The 20,494-nt window shown below is 36.2% G+C and overlaps 1 protein-coding gene across 1 annotated transcript in view; it reads right to left on the bottom strand.

Annotated features, from left to right (window-relative positions):
• LMBRD1 (LMBR1 domain containing 1) overlaps positions 1–20,494 on the bottom strand; it is an 87,504-nt gene that overhangs the window by 7,082 nt on the left and 59,928 nt on the right. Inside the window, exons 10-14 of the mRNA XM_042803441.1 lie at positions 19,521–19,585; positions 18,647–18,749; positions 17,396–17,500; positions 16,011–16,160; positions 9,534–9,609 (exon numbers count right to left, since the gene is read on the bottom strand). Of these exons, the coding sequence (XP_042659375.1) occupies positions 9,534–9,609; positions 16,011–16,160; positions 17,396–17,500; positions 18,647–18,749; positions 19,521–19,585 (499 nt within the window). The remainder of the gene's footprint in view (positions 1–9,533; positions 9,610–16,010; positions 16,161–17,395; positions 17,501–18,646; positions 18,750–19,520; positions 19,586–20,494) is intronic.

The following is a 20,494-nucleotide window of genomic DNA, read 5'->3' as shown; positions in this document are numbered from 1 at the left end:
TTTTACTGGATTGTAGAATAATTCCCAGATCGGTATGCCCCTTAACCAACTCACTAAAGTAAAAGTAAGGGCGCTGTCAAAGCCTTGTTATTTTTATACTGTTAACGTTTTAGTTTGCAGCAATATATATAATGCTTTCTCAAACTTCAAAATAAATGGAATTTCTTAATTGGATATCTCATCTCGGACAAGAGAAGTGCGTTGTAACTCAGACCACTTATGAAAGACTACGGAAACGTGTAAGACCCATAGACTGTCTGTAAGTGGCTACAGAGTACACAGAGTAAGAATCCTATTATGTAATTTTGTCTTGCAAGTCAGTATTTCACTAAGGAAATAATTCAAAGAGTTATAGTCAATTTATAGTAATCAAACTGACCAAAAAAGTTAAGTAACTTTGCCCAAAGAAACCACATAAGGAAGTTAATGGCCCACAAAAACACATGACACTTCAACTAGGTAAGAAACCAAGTGACACCTAATGGTATAAGACCCATACAGCCATATTCCACATTCATCACTGCATAATATCAGATTAATTTTTCTCTAAAGCAGCAGTGACACTTTCACTTCCAGCACAAATACCCATTGAGTGAGCAAAATCCCTTTTGACTATTGGAGGGAAGGAATGCTACAGTACTGTAAGCAATCCTGAGACATATGTACTGGCTTTCACATTTAATAATAAAAAAACCCCAAAATCTCAAACACATGAAAGAGTGGAAATAAGCAGCAAGCAATAAAATTTATGAAGAAATACTCTGCTAAAGATTGAAACCTCATGAGAGAGAACATGGACTTGTTTCTGGTTCTGACTTTGGTCATAGGTCAAACTGTTCAGATAAGACAAAATAAGCTTCAAGAGTCTTCAGATATTAGCAGGTATATAAAAAGTTTTGTAATTTCAAGTTTTGTAATTGCAAAGTTTTGTAATTTGCTCTTGTGCCTATCATCTCACAACTTAACATCTTCATACATATTTCCTTAAGTGTTAAGGTCACTCCAGAACATCCAATTTCCAGAGAAGTTTGTGTTTAACATTTTATTTCATGTATAATTTTCACAGGTTTCTCTGGAAACAGATTCATGGAGTGGCAGTAGCAGCTTCCCCCAACCACAAATGCAATATTTCTTTTTCTTGTTGGCTAAACAGGCCAAATGACTCTGTTCTTAGTTGCCTGTTACTCAGTTTATACAGAAGTGGTTTTTCACATATTCTATTTGACACCCCCACTTATTGGATACTCTTCTCTGCTGTGATATACACACACACACAAAATTAATACTAGCCTCATTCAGCTGTTGAGCCTGTCTTTGCACTTCACAATCCAGCCTCTCTGCTGTAGCTTCTCTGGTTTCACTAGCTAAAAATCAACCTGCTATACAAAGCTTTTACAATTTTTACTTTGTGGCATCTCATACCAGTTATCTCTTTCCCTCAGCTAGCTTTTTCCAGAAATTGCTTAAACCTTCAAGTTGTCACTCCTTCAGCTTTCACAATAATGCAAGTATTAGAGCTTTACCACCACTTGCCTCAAGGTTAACTCTGCAACAAATTTACACCTTTGATCCCTTATCAGACTGAAAAGCAGGTTGGAAAACATATTACTGGAATTGGTTCATTCACATATAGCAAGGATCTGAAAATATTTCCCAGATGACTGTATGTAGCTACAACAGGTCCCATTTAAAGAGATGTAAATCACTAAGCTTCCAACATTTCAAGCTGGCAGCACTTTGAAGTACTACAATGTACTACAGAAGCACGAGTATCAAATTACTCAAATGTAAAAACAATAGTTCGCAGCTATCTACAATCTTTTAAAATATAGGTCTAACATACAAGCACAAAAACCTGCCTGCTGTCTCATTCCAGTTCTTTGGTTCTGGGGTTTGGTTTTTGGTTCGTGTTTATTTATTTATTCTGCTGAGCTGGAAGTGGTAGTGAGATGGCACATAACAGACCCATAGAAACCAAATGTCTAACTGGATAAAGTCTAGTCCAAAAACCTACCTTATTCAACAAGAACTGCATAGGTTTGGAATCAAATCCTGCCAAAGGAAAAGATTTAGCAGGCTAAGTAGAAGACAGGGACTTAGAAACCAGGGACTAATGAGGAACCTGGAAAAACTATTTGGCATAAGCTATCATTTAGAAGGCAAACTCTGTTATTTTCAGTGAATCAAGCTACAGATAAATTGCATCCAATACTTCATATTGCATATCTGAATTCAAACCCAATCTGATACAAACCTAGACAGCCAGAAAATTATGTAATCAATGTGAATTAGCCTGGTTTTGTAATAGTCAGATCTGATTTTATAACAAATTTACAAGTCTAGATAACTGATAGCTATTTGCAGTTACTTTGCTGTACATTAGCTATTGCAGCAGTCATACAACGCCTTGATTATAACTACCCACTGTGAACATTTACATTAAACAGCTCAAGAATCTGCAAGTCCCATCAGTCCTAGCAGGACTTCATAGCATAAGGAGGCTTCCAGTAAGATCCTCCAAGATTTTGCTGAAAACAGAAGAAAAGAATCACTAGTCCAAGTTTCTGAATGCTAAATAATAAGAACAAAGTCCTATTGAGTGATCTGGGTCACAACAATTTTTTCTAACAGTCAAATTTTTAAAAAGTGGCATCTATGAACAGGAAAAGCAGGACTTAGTTGCAGGAAGAGGGTACTAGATCTTACAAACAAGCAAGCACAAACACGTTTTAGCTAAACATAAGCAAGAGTTCTCATCAATTCCCTCTATGCATTTAAAAAGCCTATCAGTCCTCTTTTTGCCATTTTAAAGATCATCCTAGCACAGCTATAGCATTACAGTGGAAACTTGCACCCAGCTATAACGTTTCTATTTTAGTTCAGTTACAAAGAATCTGTGAGGGTGCCAAGATTTGCATGTATTAACAGACTAGAGGAAAACCATTTAATGAGATTCAAAGAGCTAAACCTGTTAATCTCATTTTTCGTAAATTTAAAGGATGACTTGATTTTAATGTTTATTAAATACCCTGAAGTGAAGAAAATAGTAATGCTACAAGGCCATGTGTATAGTGAAAAGGTACATCATTAAACAACTAAAATCAGAAACCATGTTAATTCCAAACACGGATAATGTCTTTTTTTCTGCAGGGAAGCAATAAACCATTGGATCAACCTGCAGAGGGAGTGTTGTCCGTGTTTCTGTTGAAACTAGACACCTTTTGAAATACTATGTACAATTTACGTTAATTACAAACACTGGCCAGATGTGTTTGGACACAAGCCATATAATTGCTATTTCTTGCCTTTAAATTACTGACTTAGACTTGAACTTCTGCAAGAGATGTTTTCTAAGTCTACTTAAAAACGAGATGTTTAAGGGAAAGGCAAACAATTCTTATTTTAAGGACCTAGTTATTAATAAACTTTGAAGGCAATACCTTAAGGATGAATGTGGATGTAAGATGATTCCAGGAAGCAAGTAGGCAATAGACAGCATAACCTAACCATCTTCATTCTAATCAAAACACTTCCCATCAGCTATCTATCACATTTTCCAGTATCAGCTTGCTACAAGCCCAAACTTACAGTTCAGACTTCTTGAAACTACATTACACCACTTGACCTTCAATGTTAACTTCATATTTGTTATGTCCTTTCTACTTGCCTCATACTGTCTTTAGCTGACCATTTAAGAAGGATGTCTGTCCTGTGTGAGAAGAATTCAGTTTTCCCCATCCTGAGATCACACTACACAGAAAAAAACCCAGAGGATGGGGAAGATCTTTTAGCAGATTGATCTAGACCCCTTAATATCCCTTTACGAAGTACCTCATATTCTGTCTGTAGACAGAAGTATTTATAGCCAGCTAACATTCAAAGAAGCATTTGACAAAGCAGGGCAACTTTCAGTGCTGGAATGCCTTGCTTATTCTCTGGAGAACAAAAGCAGTTATGACTATCACTAGGGTCAAACTTAAAAGATGCAACGCCAAATTATTTTTAAAAAGTTGGATGTGAATTAGTGATTTTCTTATTAATCATGCACTGAAAACAATGGCTTCCTTCCTATCCTCTCCCATTTTCTCCCTCCTTCAGACACATAATTTGATACATTTGACTGTCATCCAGTCAGGTTTCTCTCACAGTTCAGACAGGACTTGTCTAGTCCAATGCAATTCATTCAACCTAGCTGCAGGACATGTCTTAGGCAGTGAAAAATGCCATCTTCACAAATTAATCCTTTCTATTCTATTGGGCAAGCCATATTTAAGAATGGACAGGAAACATCTGTAAGTAGCCTCACCAGCTTCAGTTACAGGTTGTTGTCTAAAGTTTCAATATGCCTGTTCTTCAGCATGTTACATAGTGAATTCACTGGCTGTCTGTACCAAGATAAGATGATTTGATTACACCAGCAGAATCAGCTTCTAACATTTGATCACTGGGAAACATTAATTGCAACATGCATTGGAAATATTTTCAATGAAAAGATTTGGTGTTGTCACTAGTGTGGCCAAATATAATACCTTTATTTGGTAAAAGAACTGCCTTTATTAAAAGGATCATTTTGTAGACAAAATATTGGTAGGTTTCTTACTCAAAGGGGTTCTTATACTGGGTTAATTTCTTCTTTTTAAGAATGGGTGCATACTCCTCAATCCTTTGTAAGAAGCTGCAACTCTTATTCCAAAGTACTGATAATATCAGAGAATCTCACTTTACTGTTGGGCTTAAATCCAACAGGCAGCAGAACTAGGACGTTGATCCAAGAAAAGAATTTGAAATTGCTTTATTGCTAAACTCCATTTAACATTTCAGTGTCCTTCGTAAATGCAGCCTCTTCTCCCTCCAGTTACAATCTCTTGGAGGGAGGAGAGGAGTAGTTCAGAGCAGCTTGTATTTGTCCATAATGAGGGGGAGCAGAAAAAAAAGCATAGTAATTGATATTTCTGCAAGTGCACATCCATGAACAATGTACTGCAGATTTACAGCACTCTTAGCTACTCATACTATTTACAGTTGCCAAACAGGGCTTTCTGCAGTCAAACATGCACCATTGTGCTTATTTATATTGAATTCTCACGATTACAGAGGACTTCAATAGTGTTAGGTATAAGTAGAAATTCAAGGTAAAGTGCTAGTAAGGTCATTCAGTAACACAACAGGAAAATTGATAAAGTCCTCACTAAAATCCTCATTTGGGCTTTTTGTGAGGCATTTTATAACTGTGTAAATTAATTTAAAACAACCATTTGGAAGTGGTAATCTACGACCATAAGATATTTAATACAAAATTACTGATTTAATATGAAATTACTAATACTGAAGGTTCTGAGTAACTTGCTTGTGCTTTCACTTTGCATGCCTCATAGACTTCTCTGAAGAAGTAAATAAATATGCTTCTGTTTTGGCGTTCATATTTGTGGTTCCTTTCCAGCTTGAGTAGTGTCTACATCGTCTTTACTTAGGCTCAAACACAGCCTGAAGCCTTGCACTTGACTTCCAGCTGACAAGAGTCCTATAAGGCAGCACAGATCTAATTAGCGCAGTAAATCCTTCTCCATTCAAAGCCTTAGATATGGAGGAGAATCTCTTTCCTTTGTCACTTTACATGTAGTTGGAGTTAGTGTAGGTCTATGCAAAAGGCCCAGCAGAAAGACTGAACCCAGCACTTACCAGGTCTCAGGTAAGACTCATTTCCCCAATTAAGGAAATGGGAGAATCCAGTGGGGATTCCTAGCATGTTATGCATTTAAAGTGAATGAAGCTTAAAAAAAAAAAAAACAAAACAAAAAAAAAAAAAAAAACACCAAACCACAAAACCAAACTTTCACAGTTTTCTGGTCTAGAAGGAGGTTGAGAGTACTTAGCAGATCTCATAATTAAGGTTGGGAAAAGTCCTGTATACAGGCTTGCAGCTGAGACATTGCTCATTTACATTAATCTCATTAATCTGTTTAGCTAAACCTATACCAAGTTTCCAATGCAATAGTACAGCTTCAAGAGTCTTAATGACATAAATGAACAACTTTGCTTGACCTTATGCTCAGCTAAACCGTGGACCCAACAGTTCAGCTGGCATTAGTCCTTGAAAACAATGATCAAATGAGGTCTTTGCCCAACTGTATCAAGCACTGAAAACTAATGCTTGTTTTGTCTATAACAAATATATTAAATTTGCTGCTTCAAAAGACTATTTAACATAGACTTTTTAAAAGCTTCCTAACCAGAACACAATCCTTTTGTGCAAGATGTTTAAATGTAACTAAGAAAAGGTACTTCATTGAGTTAGAAGCTGTAGTCTGCTCTATTACGTTTTGGCTCCTGTTCTGCTTCATAAAGCTAAGCTATTACCGTCTCTGGCATCCAGTATAAAGCAGATACACCTCCTGCATACCAGGAGTAGAGACAAGCTTTGCTGCACGAGAGCAGACAATATAATGCTAAAATCCCACAAATTATATCTTTAATCAGAAATACTTAAGAGTGTGGGTTCTAGAAGATTAACTACCTTATGTTTCTCCAGAAAGTATAATTGTCCTTTTCATCAAGCCAAACACTTGTTTAACACATAGAAAACACTGCCCATTAAATACTGAAGTTTTAATAATAAAGTTTGAAAGTATTAGTTGCTACAAGATCAGATGAGGTCTCTCCTACCATTTCAAAGAAAAAAACATACTTAGTTACAGTAAGTACAGATCATATCTACAACATCTGAGTATTCAATAAGACAGAGCAGATTGCTATAAGCTTATCTATCATCACAGCCATTAAAAGGTCATTGTTTGGTTTATGTTTAAGGAAAATCACCTGTTAGAATTCAGTTTAAATAGAACAAAAAAGTAAATGCTGAGAAGACAAATCAATATTTGCATTTAGTTCCAGTTCAGTGGTTTACATAAGATAAAACCCTAGCACCAGAGAAGTCAATAAAAAGCATAAGTGCTCAGCCAACCTTTATCTTATCTTGACCTTAGTTGTATCTATTTTTGCTCTGTGTCTAATATCCTTAAAAACAAGAGAAATTGTATTAAAAAAATCTAGTTCCTACTTTTCAAAGAAGGTTCACTTGTCACATTCTATGTGATTACAGAGCATAAGAGTAGCATCTACAACAGTTATTTTTATTATCAGGTATTAAAAATGGCAAGTATTCCAAGGCAAGCATTACATTTCCACCTTCTAAAACTGACTGGATGAAACAGTGAACAAAGTGTTTTCACCAGTGCAACTTTTTTTTTTTTAAAAAGTTGAGCATTACAAAAGAAACTTTGCTTTCATTTATAAAAACACTATAATGGCCTGACTATATCTGTAGTTTACGGAACTCAACTATAGCCTTTCGATCACATTAACGTTCACACTTAAGAAATATCCATCCATCTTCTACTTACACTAGCCTAGCATAGGACAGCTTATCAATACCTTCTCTACCTCTTTCCTATTAAGAAAGGAGAAATATGACTCAGATACCCAGTGCAACAACACATTAATGATGACAAACCAAAGCCATCATTTACACAGGCCAAGTCTTGTGTTCAACACATCAGAACACTGGTTTTAAGCATCAGCTAAAATTGTTTCCATGGATCAAAGCAAATTAGGGGGAAAAAAAAAAATCCCACAAAGTATTCAAATTACTCAAAAAATATCATCAAGCATAGGTGGAATTTAGGAAGTTTATTTCAGTCCAACCCCAGTTCCTGTGATTAAGCAAAGTCTGAGGAAATCAGACTATTTTAATTTCTCCCAGAAAAGTCAAGACTAATGAGCTTATCGATGCCAGTGAGTGTATTCTTCTCCCAGCAAATACTAGCCAAGCCAAGAAGCTGTTTACAAGAAGCCAAGATCTATACAACCTGCTCAAAGTGATCTCATTTTGGAAGATCACAGATTTTTGCTCTGCTAAACTCTGCCACAGAAGAGTTTCTATTTTTAATCACAAAAATATGGCAGCTTAAATAGGAATTGAACAATTACATTTGTCAAAATAACGAAACACTTAAAACTGCATTAAGTCTAAAAATAGCCATCAAAAATAAAGGTGGATGAATGATTTATTTGAAGTATGGGGGAGACAGGAGAGAAAAACATCCCCCCTTGGGAAATGATATGAACCACCAGGCATAAGACTAAACACCTATATACTAAATTTGAGGATGAGTTTAAAGACAAGGGAACCACCTTGTAAAAGAGATCACAGCCTGACAGACTGGGAACAAAGAAATAATGGTCCAGTTTTTTCCACTAGTATAAAAATTATTTAAAATTAAATATTGTTTTTCACAATAACACAAGTAGGAAAAAAACCTGAGGAGCTGCTAAGATCTTTTAGAAGCATAGTCAGAATTCAGTAGATACAGAATACTGATGAGAGCACAGGACAACTATTTATCTTTTCTATCAAACACTGTTAAGCCTTTTTATAAGTATATAAATGCATACGTAATTCAACTCCTTTACACAGAGGAGCTGAAAGTTTGCCCAAGTGAAAACAATTGAGAGCTTTAGCCTGGGAAAAATCTGGACCATTCTGAAGGCCATAAATCTTCTGCTGAGATCAATTTTTTGAACAAGAGACCAAAACAATCAAAATTGATAGTGACCTTAAACAGCAGTATCAGTATTGCCATGGCTAATGCAATTCAAAGTGTGCAAAAATTATTTATATGCAAAGGAAAGGGAAGGGGAAAGGCAACAATGTAAAACCAAATCCAGCATGACCTCAATTAACTTTTTTTTTAATGAAAACAGGCTAAAACTCATTCCCAGCTTTAGCCAACATTCAGAGAAAAAAAGAATAAATAAATTGTTACCATTCTCAAAAAAATTCAACATTAAGGCCTGCATAGATAAAAATTAAAGGAAAGCTCCAATTATCCATCTGTTTGGTAGTAACTACTCATAGCTCCAGAATATTCACAATACATCTTCTGCCCAAATAACTGGTCAAAAAGGGATGGTTAATAACACAGATGAGCAAGAGTTATACTGGATGTTATAGGGAATAATAAATGAAGAGTAAGAGAATTATAGGAAAATGGCCTAAGATGTCTAGTTCTACTGGTGGTGTTGCTCACAGAAGAGCCCATACTTAGGTCTTAAAAACTGCAGAATTCTCTTATCTATAAAGTTGCACTGAGAAGTTCTGATCTTAGTTTTCCTGAGTACATTGTGAAATTTAAATACTTCTCTGCATTTTTGTATGCTAAACATATACACTGAAGTGACAATTCAGACGCTAACTATTCACCAGCTAGGGTTTATTTTTAAGGTTTTCTACATACATGTTAAAGCAAATGGGAGATTTTAGTGTTAACTGGAATGCACTGTTACATAGCGTTTCTACTAAAAATAGTAATTTCTTCAAATGAATTAAATAAGCTATAAGCAAGCTGTTTTCTAGACATAGCTATACATCAAAGCTTCATATGAGACTAAAGCAAATCAAAGCCATAAAGAGACTGAGCTGCTTATTACAGCTGAGCATGCACATATCACATAGGGAATACAGTAAATTAATTTACCTTCGGGTGCATCTGCATCACAGTCTTTAGAAACAAACGTCATATTCCTTGGCTGGCCATCAATCGTCTTATTAGTCTGAATTATAAATACAGAAAATTAGTACAGTAGTCAATCAGTAATGTTCTTCCATACATAGCGTCAGTCCCTGAAACAAATACATCTCCCAGTACTGTATTAATTTTATAAAAAAGGCTCTGACAAGCCTCTTACAACATTCAAAAGTAAGCAGTAAGGGTGAACACCTTTTCTCCTTCGTGCTGAAAAAAGTACGTCCCTTAAAACCTACCAGAAATCAGTACAAGCTGGCACATAAGATCAAGTGTTTCTCTGACAACTTAATTGAGAAAGCTTATAAATATTCAGTAAATTCAGCTTTCACTCTGAATATTCAAAAGAAACAACCAAGTGCCTATCCTAAAAGGCAACAGTTTGTATGAGCAGTTAACTTTGTTTCATGCACATACAAAACAGATCCAAAAGCAATATGATTAGGCACAGGAATCAGGAATTGAACTGGAACCAAAAGAGGACAATGTGTAGATAGGAACAATAGGATAAGAACAGAAGACATAAAATTTCAATTATTCAGTGTACATTTAGAGTGGTCCATCTCCAGGAGGTATTCCAGCTGGCTGTCACCATTACAGCTTGCACTCTATGGTTGAGCAGCATTTCTTTCAAAAGAACACCATTGTACAATTACACAGGGGCATACAAAAAGTGCCGAACAATCAGAATCTTGCCATTTCAAAATTCTGTCTCCCTTATCTTTATTCATTTTAATTTTTAAATAGTAGGAATTTAAAATACAAAATGCAACAATAGCTAGACCTGCAGGTTTCCTTTGATAACATCTAAGCTTTTTTCCAGATCTAATATCAAACTTGTTCTCCATGAGCACTCCCATAATTTAAGACTTCTGACATATATGGATTCAACTCTAAACGCTTTCCACAAGCTCAAGACACTGGGGTGTACCTTGAAGTCATAAAACCAGCCTCTCTTTCCCTAGCAATCCTTTCTTCTCTCTTACACAAGGCAAAACCTTGTAAAAGTCCACTGGAAGTTTTCTACCTTTTCACAAAACAGACATAAAAAAAATGAAAAGTATTCCAAAACAGAGATATAAAGCATTTCATAGTATTAACCCTTCCTAACCATTTACTATGCTAAGAGGAATGGTACTCATTAACTCTATCAGCTGAACACCATTTTTATGTAGTTAGAATCTCCCACATTCAAATTTAAGATTCTTTAATATACAAGTAGTACTACACAAAGCAATCTACACAAGTATTAAATGAAGCAAAAGGAGTCTTACACAAAGCTAATTCACACAGAAAAGAAGTGCTGGAAGTTATTACTTATAATAAAGCATTAACTAAACTAATAATATTTATGGTAAGTCTTAGCAAGTGTTCAGTATCATTTCATCCAGCAAAACAAATTTAAAAAAAAAAAAAAACAAAAAACAACACCACTGCCAGCATAGAATTGTTTTCTACATGCTAGAACTCTTCAAAGCAGGTCCCTGAACAGGCCAAAATCTGCTCTCCTGAGTCTAGGGTTATGATCCTGCTATTTGCCCTGTTCTCTCCTCTTAGGATTCTGAACTCTCATCATTTCATGCTCATTGCAGCCAAGGCTGCCCTTGATCACTTCCTTGTTTTCAGCACCAGGTCTAAGATAGCATTTCCCTATTTCAGCTCCTCAATTGTCTGTATTAGGAAGCTGTCATCAGTACACTCCAAAAGCCTCCCGGATTGCTTGTGCTCAACTGTGTCGCTTTTCCAGCCGATACCCAGGGTGGCTCAAGCCTCCTGTAAGAACCAGGAACTGTGAACATGAAGTTACTTACGGGATCATCTGCTACTTCCTCCTGATCAGGCAGCCTGTAGCAGACAGTATCACCCATGCTCATCTGCCCTCTAATCCAAACCCATAAACATTTAGCCTGTTTATTCATCCCAAGGCAAAACTCCACCCATTCCCACAGCTCTCCATACTGGCTAACCCAGCCTATTGCCCACACCTAGCCATGGCAACTCTCCACTTGTGAGTTATTTCACCATTATTCCTCATCCATAGTGAGTTTGTAGACCTTAAACTGCACACAAGCTTCTAACTCCTCCTTTGCATCAGTATTCAGGCACTACAGAGGCATCCAGGTTCTGCTGATTTCCCAAAAAAGGAATGAGAGCTCTCCCCTTAATGCTGTCATCTCAGCACTTCTGTATTAGCATACATACACCTGAGGTATAGGCCCTTTTGCCCCGCAGGGCACAGAGAAGATGACTGGACATGGAAAAGATGCATAAGTGACAGCAGAGGTGTCTACAGAACAGTTCTTCAAAATAATTTACTTCACATTATGCAGCAGAGCACTCAAGTCTCAGACATTTTTAGTATGAATACTGTCAGGGTAAAACTCTAGTGTTCTAGCTATCACATCTAGTCCAAAGCTGAAAGCAAGATGCCTCAAGGACAAGTAGGAGACAAAACAATGTACAAGTAACTCAGTGTGTGTGCTTCAAGAGCTGACACATTTTAGACACTTAAGCTATCATATAAAGGGTTAAGTTACAGACTATTACAGTTATATAATTTGTTCCTGCTTACATTCAGGATCAAAAACTTTAAAAGATCTGTTTGCACACTTGGCCATCTAAGGGATACTTCTGGATTCATGCTACTGATGATGGAGACATTCAGTGTCCTGTACTGTGGTTTAGATAATTTGGAGGAGTGGAACTATGTGAAAGCTGAGGAAGGAAAGTGACTGCTGCTGCTCTAGTCCTCAACCAGGGAAAAGTATCAGTGTCACCTATGGCAAATACTGGCCTTTTAATTCCCACATGGGCCAGTCAACTCTTACAGGTCCACTAGGTAGAAACATCAGCAAGCAGTGGTCCTTCTTTCAGACAAACAGAAAAAAAACTTGGCCTCAGTGAACAGAAATAGCAATTACAGTTCAAGTATTAGCAAAGTTATCTTTTTTGCTGCAAATCTGAGAAAAAGGCCTGGATGTGGACAGAACTCTACCTTTGTGAAAGGCTTTAAGGAGACTCATGGCTCTTTAGCAGATGTTACGGAGGTTGTCTTAAGAGACGAAACTAAGCTTTCCTCGGTGTCTGAAGAGCCATGCAAGTTGACCAAAGCCCTACACAGGGCCTCAGCTGGTAAGGGCACTGTACCAAAAAGAAACTTTCGAAAGTTCCCTACAGACATCATAGCTGAAGACACTTTTGATTAACTGGGGACACGTGCTTTGAACACCCCAATGGTCAAAGTTAAATAAAGCAGTAGCCCAGGAGTAGCTAACATTGCTTCACAATAGCTCCATTTTTCTACACGTATTCAATTATCAGGAAAAGTCAATAGCACTTCAAAGCTAAAAGGTCTTGTCAAGACTAACAGTCTCCAAAGGAAACAGTTCAAGATTCAAAGAGGATTCTAACCTAATGCATCACTATAGATTTTGGTTACAAATTAGTTTGACATGTTACTAGGCTGAGAATTACTGAAGAGCAAAGAAAAGGAGGAATTGCTTCTACACACCCTCTTTTTGCGAGCTGCCAGATTGACATACATGTTTATCAGCCCACCAGTGCACTAAGATGACCTGGAATATTGCTTATTTATTGCTTGGTTCTATACAGTGTTGGCTACCATTGGTGTTACTTTAAGTTATGAGATTGACCGTGGTGTGTGAGAGTATTGAAAGTCTAGACTGTCCAAGCAAACTGGTGCATATAGCTTCCATCATCAGGGAGTTTTCCACATGCACAAAATGTATTTCATTTGCCCAGTTCCTGTGTATGCTTGTGGCCACTCTTAGGTTCCATAACAACCAGTTCATAACTCTTAAGAACCTCTTTCATTGCTAACACACCACAGAAAAATCTGTCACTCCATTTCCAGCCACCATCTCTCTTCATTTCAAAATACAAAAAAATAATATGCAATTATCAGAGTAGTCAGACACAGAAAATGTACATTCTGAAAGACTGGGAGGATATTATCTGAAAACTTTGTATCTACTTGGTATGCCAAAGTAGTTTAGAGCTATTTTACCAGCATACTCTTTATGCTTCATGTTATTTTAACAATAAACACAGTTTATACCCAAGTTATTTTATGCACTTTAAATACAGCTCTTTGAAATGGGACATAAGAAGCTGAAGACCCAGGATGGCTATCTTGACCATAACATTTGTTTAATCCTTTAAATGAAAAGTTGTAGCTCTACTCAACAATTCCAGCTAATCCTTCTTGCAGTGCTAACCAGGATGGTACTTCAATAGCCATTTGAACGGCATAAGAGCCTCCCTACTGCTGCGCTCCATTCTCTTGACCCTTTTTGTCACCAACGATATATCTATGCTCAGATGTTATCTGTCAAACAGAGGAGATGCAAGAGGTTTGTTAAGTCCCAAGCCTTCTGCCTCCCCTCAATATACACATATTTTATTTTACTAAAACATTGCCATTTTATTCATAAAGCAAAACAAACTGCTAGCTACAGTCTTTATTATTTGTTTTTCTCTTCAATCTTCCATGTTTTCTGCAAGCTTTATCATGAATAATTTTTTTTTGTTTTCAGGTCAATGAGAGTCTTAAAGACTAGCTTGGTAAAATCTTTAATGAAATTGTCCTTCCCACCCTTCCACCCACAATGGTTCTACACTGTAATTGAAAACATACAGACAGTCTACAATATAAAAAAATCTAAGAACAAACTGCCTTTTGCAGGAACTTGAACTCATAACTAATTCAGATATAACTATATGATGTTTTAGTAATCATGCAAGTAGTTCTATGTAAACTCACAACAGAAGCAAATCTCTTTCCTAAACTGATTTACAGCTTAGTTTCTTGCTGCCACTACCCTAATTCTGACAAGTTGAGCCAATTTATAGATGCCTAAGCATGTTTATTTTATATTAGTTATATCTAGCATAAAATCTAATAAAAATGCATTAAAACTTCCTAAATATTCAACTCCCCTACAGAGATTCTATTATTGTGCTTGGACTGATATCAGGATGATCAACCTCTCATTACCAGACAATTTAGATGTAAAGACAGCAGAAAAGTAGCATTTATTGAATGCTTCACTTCCTGTGGTGACAATTCCACCCCATCCACTGAGCACATTTAAGTTGATCATGTTCCTCTTTTCTAGCATGTTTAACACTACTTCAATTTCTCCTTGTAATCCTTTTGCTCAAAATATTCTGCATCTACTCTGTTTAACTGAAAGACCTGATAGTGATAAGTTACAGATTTTACTAAATATTTTCAGCTGAAAAAGGCTGGTGGGTGATTTTTTTTTTTATTATTATTATTATTTTTGTTGTTGTTTTGTTTAATTTTTTTGTCTTTTTTTTTTTGTTTGATTTGGGGTTTTGTGGTTTTTTGTTTGTTTTGTTTTGTTTGTTTGTTTGGTTTTTTTGTTTGTTTGTTTTTAAAGTAATGTCTTCTCCTCCCAGAGGCACAGACTTCTGGAAAAAAAAACAGAATTAGTCCAAGTGCTCAAAGAAGCACCCAGGTACTTCAGTCTCATTTATATCCCTCCTCCCAACCGCTCTGGCTCAATTGTTTTGTCTTTTGGAGTCTAAGTTTCAAAACAGCACACCAAGAGACACGGACTTCATTGTGCCTGAATGTAAGCAATCAGTTCATGACCTGGTTCATTTCCTACATTTCCAAGATCATATCTAAAAGCCTTCCCCTGTAGGATACCAACTGCCTGTAAAACCTCAAGATAATGATGATGTGTAACTTTGAACTTCCCCATAAATATCCAGGCTTCCACTCAAACTAAGATGAAATATAGGAATAAAAGCCTTCAGGTACAGAGAAGATAGACTGAAAACACCAAAACCTTGAAGTACACAGAAGTGCAATAACAAAAGCAGAGACTAATGTTAACTACTTAATTCTGTAGAATATTTTATATAACAGGACTGCAGTGAATTTCATTAAGTTGGACAGTCTGAAACGTGATTAATCAGCACATACTCAGCTTCATTTTGATTACTATCCTTTACTGTACCAAGTTATCTTTGTCATTTCTCAAAGTTGCACATAAAGCCTATCAAATGCAGAACAACAAAACTGCTTTCAGTCTACAGACAGCCTTACACACTGAAACTAATCCTCATTCCAGTCACTTGGTAACTTAAGTGTAACAATACAAAATCTAGTGGAAGCTAACAGCTGTCTTATCAAAAGCAGTAAAGCAATACCCAGTTTCACACTGAAGATGATCTAGGAATTAAGCTATGTTATATATAGTACAATCAGTTGCTGGCTTGTGTATTATCAAGAGATCTGCTAGGAGTTAAAACCCTGGCTACAAGAGTCTTCAAAACTGACAACAGGCCTGGCTTTAAAAGTCGCTATAAATAGTACATTTTTAATACAGAAGGTAATATTTCTTATTATTTCTTTTTTAAAGTATTATATCTCACCTGTACCAGGTATTTTTGGCTTCCATACATTACATATTGAGGGGCAAGACTGTAGATCATGTAACTTGTATGAAGAACTATCAACAGAAGTATCATACAGAGAAACAAGAGTGCTTGAGGTCGAGTTTTTCCTCGTCTGATTTTATAAAGCTAAAAACAGAAAATGTACAAATATTAATATTATGAAAATTGAGGGTTTTTTTCTGAAGACAGTTAAAATTATCCTTGAATCAAGTAACAGCTTTAATTCTACTGACAGAAGTGGGAGCTGTTGAAGTTATCCACTAACAACTTTATTCCAATGAATCAAGGCAAGTTTTCAGGTGTATTTACCTGAATTTTAAAGCATAGCTACTTAATCAAATTGTTGTTTGTATTAATAACCCAGAACATTTATAAGCCAGCAATTAGCAGCAATATTTAAATGGTGTTGCCTATCACTGTCAACAAACTGTGCCTTGGTTTGCCAAGGAAAATTGTGTCCGTTGGTCAAGGTGAGGTGTCATCTATCACTACACCTTTAATCGATCTAGAAACAGAGGAGAGAATATTCCCAGGCTCTCAGAAAACTTGCACACCATATGGTGGCATCTTTTCCACTTTACACGGCAAGGAACTACATAAACCCTTGTTGTTACCCTGTAGATACCCCTCTATTCTGTAATCCCCAAGGATGAACCTGAGTACCATATTAGGGAAAATAAGCTAGCTGCTGAGGGATAAATGATGGATGACCAAAACCAACAGCCAATCTCACAACTCATTGCAAAGACTCAGGTTGACTGTTCACAATTTGGGGGTGTCACCACATGAAAGGGTGACTGTATTAAAGTGAAAGCAGGCACAGAAACAGGGAAATATTTAACCAAGCATCATTGGCATGAATGGCATACTGTTGGACACGAATCTGCTTTTGCAAACACAGTAGTATATTATTGGCATCATATTTAGATATGCCATATCATTACTGTACTGTTCTATCTCTTAAGTTAAACTTGCTTGCCACATGAAAAGCAACTCATGCCCTAACGACTACATGCATATTTCAGATTTTGACCATAAAATTCACTAATACTTCCAGTGCATCAGAATCATATGGCTTTAATTTACAAAAGTCAGAAATCAAGTGCCACTGATTAAACACCTGAGTCAGCTGATTGTATTGCTTAAACTAAAACATCAATTTTGGTCTGATAACAAAACAGAACACCTTTCAAAAGCTGTGAAAACTGTACAATAGGCTTCTAACACTCATTAGACATACAGACAGTGCTATTTGTAACGTCCAGTATTTATGAAGCAGAACATGACTATTTATTAATTATATTCAATAGCATATATTTAACATCTTACTATCATAAACCAAACTCTTAAGGCATATTTACCCTTATCCAGAAGAACCATATACCCATATTTCGAATGCCCGCCATTGAAGTGAAGATAAAGTACATAACAATAGTTGTAATAAGAATATAATCAAGTGGAAAAACCTAAAACAAGAAGAACACAAGTTAAGAAACTAAGATAACATTCGAACTACAAAACAAGCTCTTTCCCCACTTAAAGCTAAAAAAGTAGTTTTTATTTTAGCATCTGAGGTAGTGAAAGTCCTTCCACTTAAAAGTTTTACATAGCTGGCTCCAAATACACCTAATATAGCTTGCTACTAATACAATTATAAGCATAATTAGCAGAGCTTATACAATTAGTTTGGAAAAGCAACTGAGCATTTTTCTTTATTTAAAACTTGCCTTAACTTTGAAGTGTTATACATTTTTAGGCCAGGAAATACTTAAATCCATCCTGAGAATATGTTTAAAAGAAAGTCTGCCGTGGCAACAATCATTTTAGGACTGTTCAGGTAATCTATTTGTGAATATTTCTGAACATATTTGCATACAAAATTTGGTTTTTATATTTACATTAATAACAGCTTGAGACAACACTGTGGCTGAACAAACACTGCTTTTCTCAAACTGCAAGCTTAGGTGTTCGATAGTTTTGGAAACCATGAGGAAGCAATGCATTGCAGCAACTTGCTATTCCAAGAATATGGAAAGAACTCAGCTAGGGTAAAGTAAAGCTTTAATGTAAGCTAGTGTTTTTCTTTTTCTTAGCTTACCCACGACTGATTGCCAAATGCATATGTGGCCTTGTTGCATTCCAACCCTATTGAAGTTACAGATGTTTGTCCTTATGTAGGGTTTGTTTCAGAGTATAATATATTTTTCAAGGTGCAATAAATATTAAGAAGTAGAAAAAGTGCATTTAGTTCACTTAAGGGGAAGAAACTATCAAGTACTTAAACAACTAGAATGTAGGAAGGGCACACGATAAAGTCACTTTTATTCCGTGCATAACTAAGTTATGTCATTCTTCATTGCCACTATTTTCTCATCAGATGAAAGTTAGGCACCACTGTCCTCCAGCAACTTGCTTCCATCCACCCAAGTTTTTCGTAACAGTATCTAATAAGTAAAAGATTGTTAACAAGAAGTTGCCTTGCCTTTGCAGAACAGACATCTAGACAGTTGTTTTGACCAACTCTGTGGGAACAAGTGTAGTTTGCCTTTTGATAGCTCACCAGAACAGAGGGGAGGATCCTTAGATATGTATATCACCAATTCTTTACTTACTGTTTGAAGAACAGGTAGCAGCATATTCAATGGATTAGTCAGATTAGTTCCTAAAATTATAAATCCTGAGTTGAAGCCAGCTGAATGCAGAGCTTTGTCCAAACTGCAGTAATGAAGAAAAACTGATTAAGTACCATGGTTCTCCCAGAGCTGTGTCCTCAGTTTAATTTGAAAGGGCAGATCAAAAAAAGCTGAACAGAGCCCACAGACTGACAGCTTTTTCATATCTATACAGACACATGCTTTCTTTCACCACACTCATTGCACTTGTCCTATGAAAAGGTATATTGATTTCTGCATCTCCTTGGCATTTCAGCTTTTTCCTGGTGTGGGTCATAGAGCTTATTTGGCCATTCTGAAAAATTAAAAATGCCAAAACTGACACCCCTGATTAGTGTCAATCTTCATTGAAATCCACCAGACCTGCAGCTGGCTATATTGCTTTCAACACCATGAAACAATTACAACGTAAAGCATATAATAATGCATTATACATGTCATTTACTGCAAGAATTTAAGTACCTGTTACCCAGCCTAAGCACCTACATGCATTAATTCATTCAAGCAAATCAAAACACTTACAGAATACTGTAGTCTGAATTAAGCTTAACATATACACTTAATTCCTCTGCTGAATCAGAACTGTTTTCAGCAGCATACAGTCAATCAAGTTGAACCATGCCCTTTTTTGAATCTGTTTTAGCACATTTTGATCAGTTTCAGTATATACTATTATAATGAGAATTTCAGCTTTATAGAAATGTAGGGTAGAACAGAAGTGGGCTGACTCTTGTAGCAAACCACTCCTGATTTTGATGTTAGAGCAGAAACTGTTGTAGTTTAGTGGTTAAGCAAAATGCAGAAATAAACTTACTTCGACAGGAACAGAGAGACAGTGAAGAGCAGTGCCACAATGATGAAGAATACTCCCCACACAATCTAGAAGTAAAGATTGATTACAATTTAACCAAAAGCACTTGCATGTGATACAAGTGAAGACTTGTCTAAGCTTCAATAAAGGACTAATGATCTCAGATCACCTCACAGGTCAAAAACCTGAAACAGTAACTTTTCAGTAAATACCAGAGAGAAGGGCTAAAAAAATGTTTACTCTGTTGAACAGTGTTTATGCCAAGCATTTAAAAAGTTGATCATCTAAGATTAGAACCACCTCTACCTGGTGGATACACTAAGCTCAGAATCAAGCGCTGAAGTATACCACATGCTATAGTACAATATAGAAGTCTACCTGTCAGTCAAAAGCATCATTAAGAACACAGATGTTAAGTGAACACAGGATTTAGCAGAATGCACCACCTGTGTTTCCTATATTATAGGGAAAACCTTAACTATATATACACTTTTGGGTTTAATTAAAGGAAATCTGAGTTTGTTTCCCCTGGCCACCACACCTGTGTGCTCACTTTCCAAAAGAAGGCAACCAGTGCACAGCTTACAGGAGCATCACCTTTCCTGAGTGAGAGCTCTCTTCTGCAGCACTACAGAAACACTCAATAACCAAATCACTTAGAGTAATATAAAACTCAAGTAACCAAGCCCCAATACCAAGTCCACTTTTTTCTTTCTTCTGCCTGCAAATCCTCTCCATTACTCATCAGTACTGATTATTTCAAAGCAATTTTCAAGGTTCAAGTTGTAGAAATCTGCACTTTACCCAATTTTGACCCAAAGGTTTAAGCTGCCTTTAGACATTTAACTTTGAAATGATGTGAAGACTTGAGAATGGACTAGGAAAAAAAAAATGTTTATAAATACTAAGGTAGTAGGAAAAATGCATGCGTTTCAAAGAAAATCTATGTAAGTGCTACTTAAATACTATTATTCTAA

Source organism: Tyto alba, unplaced genomic scaffold (genome assembly GCF_018691265.1).
Source record: "Tyto alba isolate M040663 unplaced genomic scaffold, T.alba_DEE_v4.0 Super-Scaffold_40, whole genome shotgun sequence".
Lineage (NCBI taxonomy): Eukaryota > Metazoa > Chordata > Aves > Strigiformes > Tytonidae > Tyto > Tyto alba.
The sequence above is the reverse complement of the archived record's forward strand: the minus strand, read 5'-3'. Positions and strand labels throughout refer to the sequence as shown.